Source organism: Capricornis sumatraensis, chromosome 20 (genome assembly GCF_032405125.1).
Source record: "Capricornis sumatraensis isolate serow.1 chromosome 20, serow.2, whole genome shotgun sequence".
NCBI classification, from domain to species: Eukaryota; Metazoa; Chordata; class Mammalia; order Artiodactyla; family Bovidae; genus Capricornis; species Capricornis sumatraensis.
In genome coordinates this window covers 14,347,258-14,353,740 of record NC_091088.1, presented here as the reverse complement: position 1 = coordinate 14,353,740, position 6,483 = coordinate 14,347,258, and the positions used below count along the sequence as shown (strand labels likewise).

At 45.6% G+C, this 6,483-nt stretch overlaps 1 protein-coding gene across 1 annotated transcript; it reads left to right on the top strand.

Annotated features, from left to right (window-relative positions):
- Positions 1-1,014: 1,014 nt before the first annotated feature.
- SDR42E1 (short chain dehydrogenase/reductase family 42E, member 1) lies at positions 1,015-5,496 on the top strand. Its single transcript, XM_068992568.1, has 3 exons — positions 1,015-1,143; positions 2,275-2,367; positions 3,364-5,496. Exons 2-3 carry the CDS (start codon positions 2,300-2,302, stop codon positions 4,475-4,477), a joined length of 1,182 nt encoding a protein of 393 aa, XP_068848669.1. The 5' UTR covers positions 1,015-1,143; positions 2,275-2,299; the 3' UTR covers positions 4,478-5,496.
- Positions 5,497-6,483: the final 987 nt, after the last annotated feature.

Here is a 6,483-nt window from a genome sequence, read left to right as displayed (position 1 = left end):
CAGAACTTTTCTTTTTAGGAACTAAGTTAAATGAAAATGGCAGCACTGATTGGCATACACGGCGACGACTCTTGGACATGGCCAGGCCCTGCATAATTTGTGCCCATCATCATTTTACTAAATTGGATGTATTTCACCATGTTCCAAATCATCCATGAATTCTGCACATACTTGATGGGCATCCACTGCATCCGAGGTTCTCTGGCGGGAACATGCCAGTGAGAAAGGCTGAAGGTTTTGGTTCTCATGGCACCCACATTCCGCTGGAAGGAGATCAGTAGTCAGAAAGGAAACAAATACATTTAGGCAATGTGCCACGAAGAAAACAAAGCAGCGTTCAGATAAGGGAGAGCTCTTCAGAAACTACCCTCTGCGTCGAGCACTTGAGCAGACTTGAGTATTGAGAAAGATGCAGCCTGGCAGGGATCTGGCTCGTTGGCGGTTCACACAGAGGTGAAGCAACAGGTGAAGTCTAAGGACAGTGAAGCAACAGGTGAACTCTTAAGGACCGTGACGCCCTTAAGCAAAAAGGGCACGTAGGCCTCAGGGCACAGATGAGCTTGGCATCAAGAGAAGGGAGAAGTTCAGCGGGGTGGAGAGTAGACTAGAGTCGCAACAAAAGAGTGAGAGGAAGTCAGAGAAGGAGATTGCCACCAGGTCATGGTGGTGACAGTAAGAAATCTGGGCTAAAGTGTCAGTGATTGACACCCTTCTGTGTCTGATAACAAAGTCATGTGATCATGTTAAGCGACAGAATGGACCGCAGCAAGTTTTATGGCTGGCTAGTCCAAATCCGAATGGGAGCGTCCTGCACTCAGAAAATAATAGAAACACAAAGTCGCATATTAAAAGGATGCCGGGGCATTCATTCATGATGGATTTTCTTGTAAGCACAACAAATGGCAACTGCTTAGTCAGACCTTGGGACTCCAGCCATCCTTCACATCATTTTGCTCAGTTTTCCTAATTTTCTCACCCTCAAGCCATGGACACAGTCACTTGCTGAATCTTGTCTTCAGCTGTGACACCAACTGATTTCTGAATGATCTGATTAGCTTTACTGGTGATCAAAGCTTCTTAGAGTTATCAAGAAGAATCTGACAAGCTTTATGTAATCCTGTACTTCTGAGAGACCTTATCATGGTAAGTGGGAATGTAAGAGAAAAATTGAATCCCTAGACTCTGTAACTCGAAGAAAAGGAAATTCAAGCAGTGACATCCATGGAGCACCTACACTACATCAGGCAATTTTTATACATGTTCCCATTCGGTCTCCAGAATCCTGCAAGCTTATTTTTAGCTCCAATGTTTAATGCAGCAACAGCTCCGAGGGATGAACCTGTCCAAATGGTAGCACCTTTGGTTGCTTGCAGTCTCCCTAGCTAACCATACTTCTCAGTTGTCTTCACTTACTTGACTGAAAGAGAGAAGGTGTGTGTGTGTGTGTGTCTGTGTGTGTGTGTGTTTAAATGCATTTGAGGACCTGCAAGGCTCCTGTTCCATTTCTTCTTAAGTGGAAAGAGTTGAGTGGCCCACTTTTTGCTTGTTTTGTCTTGTTTTTGAAAGAAAGATGTCTTGGAGCCTTGAGAAAATAATAATTAGAATATAATTTTAGCATAGATGCGGAAGGAGGGAGAAGCAAGGTTCCCATAGGTATTGAGCACACACAGAACTTAGAAGATTTCCTGGGTAGGTGAATATGGTTTGCTACATAAAGGACCTTTCTGTCCTTCCCTGTTGTTGTTTTTTTTTTTTTTTTTACATAAAAGCCAGTATTAAACTATGCTGCAGTGTGCTGTCTTAAACAAAAGATGTTGGAAATTTGCTTCAGAGTTCTGTCCTTGATTTTTTGGTGGGGGCAAGGGTGCGGAAAATGACCCTCCCTACCAAATTTGAGCAACTTCTTTTCAAAAAGCCTCTAGTGTTTTCCACAGATTAAGAATAATGCTTTCTATTTGGAGAGTGCTTTGTGGTTTTTCAAAGCTCTCCCAACTACATTATCTTATTTAACCTTCACACTGACCTTGCCAGGCAGTCAGAGCAGATTATTACTGTTCCTGCTGACACACGGGAAGAAATGTTGTGCAGCCCAAGAAGTGACAGGAGGGGGGTGGGCAGGAGTCAGCTAATGTCCCAAAGCCATGACGGGAATCCAGGTCTGAGCTCTTCTTTCTGCTGGAGCACACTGCCTTTTTGTGTCTATTAACCCCAAGTAGGGGACCATCGCCTCTGCGGTTGGGTTAGTAATAGTGGTGCATCCTGCTTTCTTCACAGGTCCTGGTATCTTTGACTGCCACATATGGATTCCCACAAATCTCTAAAGGAAACGGTCCTCATTACAGGAGGAGGTGGCTATTTTGGTTTCCGGTCAGTACATCTGTAAAATATGTCCATGGAAGTATTTTACCGGTAGTTGCTGGGAAAAGTATAGCTTTCAGCCTACATTAATGCAGTGTAGACCAGGAATGAACCATGCTGCCCACTGTTCAGATTAGGAAATTGAAAGCTATAGATACATTCCCACTTGAAGAGAAATTCTTTATAAAGCCATTGAATCGGGGTGGGGAGATAGTCATATCACACACAAAAAAAATTAATAGCTATTCTTTCACAGTTATATTATCATTCATAAATATTCTGAAGAATAGATGGTGAGTGCTAGAACAGGGGGAGGAGGGGTTTTCTGGTGGCTCAGTGGTAAAGAATCCACCTGCAATACAGGGAGCTGCAGGAGATGCAGGTTCGATCCCTGGGTCAGGAAGATTCCTCGGAGGAGGGTATGGCAACCCACTCCAATATTCTTGCCTGGAGAATCCCATGGACAGAGGAGCCTGGTGGGCTACATTCCATGGGGTCACAAAGAGTCAGGCACGACTGAAGTGAGCTAGCATGCATGCATGCCTGGAACGGGGTGCTGGGTGAATGTAATATGTGGACACCACCATCTTTGAAGATAAAGCCTCTCTCATTGTAATTTAAATAAATGTGAAGATGCTCGTTTTTTAATATTTGCATAAGCAAGACTTGGACCAGTGAACGTGTAAAGTGAGGAACTCACAGGATAAGCCAAGGAGACTGGGAAAATTATATACTTTTCCAAAGAAAGAAAGAAAGTGAAGTCGCTCAGTCATGTCCGACTCTTTGTGAACCCATAGACTGTAGCCTACCAGGCTCCTCAGTCCATGGAATTTTCCAGGCAAGAGTACTAGAAAATTGCCATTTCCTTCTCCAGGGGATCTTCCCAACCCAGGGAACGAACCCAGGTATCCCACACTGCAGGCAGACACTTCACCGTCTGAGCCGTACTTTTCCAAGGCATAGCTTAATAGTGATTTGATCTAACTTACTCTTTTTTTCTTGCAGGCTTGGCTGTGCTCTGAACCAGAAAGGAGTCCATGTGATTCTGTTTGACATCAGCCGCCCTGCTCAGACCATTCCAGAAGGCATCCGGTTTATACTAGGAGACATCCGCCATCTCTCTGACATAGAGAACGCCTTCCAGGGTGTCGACGTGGCTTGTGTGTTCCATATCGCGTCTTATGGTATGTCGGGGCGCGAGCAACTGAATCGAAGCCTGATTGAAGAAGTCAACGTGGGGGGCACAGACAACATCCTCCAGGCGTGCAGGAGGAGAGGGGTGCCAAGGTTAGTGTACACAAGCACTTTCAACGTCATCTTCGGAGGGCAGGTCATCAGAAATGGAGACGAATCTCTGCCTTACCTGCCCCTTCACCTCCATCCTGATCACTACTCTCGGACCAAATCTATCGCCGAGAAGAAGGTGCTGTCAGCCAATGGTACGGCCCTGGAGAGGGGCGGTGGGGTCTTGAGCACCTGTGCCCTGAGGCCGGCTGGCATCTACGGGCCTGGAGAACAGAGGCACCTCCCCAGGATAGTGAGCTACATAGAGAAGGGCCTGTTCAGGTTTGTGTATGGAGACCCCAAGAGTCTGGTGGAATTTGTCCACGTGGACAACTTGGTGCAGGCTCACATCCTGGCCTCAGAGGCCCTCAAAGCCGACAAGGGCCACATTGCCGCCGGGCAGCCCTACTTCATCTCAGACGGCAGGCCCGTGAACAACTTTGAGTTCCTCCGGCCTCTGGTTGAGGGCCTGGGCTACAAATTCCCATCCATCCGCCTCCCTCTGACCCTCATCTATTGCTTCGCTTTCCTGACAGAGATGACCCACTTCATCTTGGGGCGACTCTACAACTTCCAGCCCTTCCTCACCCGCACCGAAGTTTACAAAACCGGCGTCACACATTACTTTAGCCTGGAGAAAGCCAGGAAGGAGCTGGGGTATGAGGCTCAGCCGTTTGACCTCCAGGAGGCAGTCGAGTGGTTTAAAGCCCACGGTCACGGCAGACGTCCTGGGAGTCGTGACTCCAAGTGTCTTGTTTGGGATGGGCTGGTGATCTTACTCCTGGTTACAGTGGTTCTCGCGTGGCTGCTGCCTTCCGTGATCCTGTCGGTGTGAAGGAGGAGCTGTACTGAGGTGTTACAGTACACCACTGAGGTGGTTATACATACTGAGGTGGTTTGCAGGAAACACACGTTTTATAAATAGAGAATAGATACCTGATGTCAACATTTGGATCTTCAAGTCACTACTTAAGAATAGATTCCTGGGGGACTTCGCCCTGGCTGTCCAGTGGTTAAGACTCTGAGTTTTCAGTGCAGGAGGTATGGATTCAATCTCTGGTTGGAGAATTAAGATCCCATGTGCTACACAGCACAGCCAAAAAAAAAAAAAATTGATTCTTGGATTAAGTCTTCATTTCCTACCTCCTGGCACAAATCCCGAAGGGAGAAAACAGAAACCAGGATAAGTTTGAGATTCGGATCCTTGGGTCCTCCTCCTTCAGACATGGACAGTAGACGTCATTCCGAAACCCACAGAGCTAAACTCCCTCAGCTGGGAAATGTCTTACTTGAATTTCTCAGAAGCCAAAAATGTACTTATCTTCATTCCATACGTTCTGCATTCACTTCACAGAGGTTAAAACACGATATGGGAATGGCAAAATGCTAACAGGCTTGCACTTGTGTGAAAAACACCAAGTTGAGCTACTTCCCGACAGCCCAAGCCTCTGAGGAGATGGTCACTTTTGCAGGGGAGGCGGTTGCTAGTCACATGTATGTTCTAGGAATGAGTTTTTGCCCTTCATGACATAAAGGTGTTATACCTGTGTGACCACATGGTAATGTTTGATATTGAAATGAGCAGACCTTTATCTTACCTCCCAGGATTCTTTGGAGGGTTAAATTGGACCAGGTATATAAAGTGCCACTCACCACACTTACAAGCCATTATTTTTATTAATATTGTTATTACACATTCCTTATGAGGGTTTTCTTCCTCAGGGTATTCTGTTTAGAGGGTGCTGTTGCTACTGATCTTTCTGGAATACCTTTGTGACATGCCCTCAGAGTCTATAACAAGTGTGCTTAAATATATTCAGTATTGATAAAGTTGTGATCTCCAAGGAGAGATTGAAATCTGGGAAACAGCTAAAAGTCTGATGATTGATGAGAATATTCAAGTTAATGATACCATTTGCAATTAAAAAATAAAGCATAACTCTCAACTAATAGACTGATTTTCTTCCTGGGGAGAATTTCCATTCTCTGAAGGCCTCTTCCAGTGAAGAATGTTCTGAACAATGGTGGCATTGTCCGGGCGCCCATGGGGATTGCTGTGGCAGACATTCAAGTTGTACTGTCACATGGGAACCAACGTGCAAAGAAGACAACATCTTCACCCATTCTCTGATTCCAACTACAGAAAGGACAGCATTCCTATGCTGTAAGGACAGATGGCTGTGGAAAGTCATGTTAGATTTGGTCTGAGAATATTTGTAGGAGGAGGGTGCTGGATGAAGAGGCCCTGGTGCATCTTGCCTGGACATTTTGGAAAAAGTGCTCAACTTGATACCAGAGGATCTGCAACCATGAATATCTTGTGTGGTCTTTTAACCCAGTAACTGCAGCCTCTGTAGGGCCTCAGTTGCCTGCTTTGGGAAATAGGAATGTATTTGCCCTTTCTATTAACCCACCTTTGGGCTTTTCACGTGGCACAATGGTAAAGAATCTGCCTGCCAATACAGGGGACACAAGAGACACAGGTTCAGTCCCTGGGTTGGGAAGATCCCTTGGAGTAGGAAATGGCAACTCACTCCAGTATTCTTGCCTGGAGAATCCCATGGACAGAGTAGCCTGGCAGGCTACAGTCCATGGGGTTGCAAACAGACACGACTGAGTGACTGAGTATCCAGCGCATTAACCCGCTTAGCCACCTCACAGGGTTTGTTCTGAGTATAACGTAAGATGTAGTGAGTACTTTTAATATATAATTTAATATATAAATTGCAACATTAATATAAGATGGTGGTGGGATTGTTTTTAGTAAAATATGAGTCTTTTATTTTGCATTTCATGAAGTTAACTTAGTCTGAAGGTAACTTGTCTGACCAAGGCTTCCCT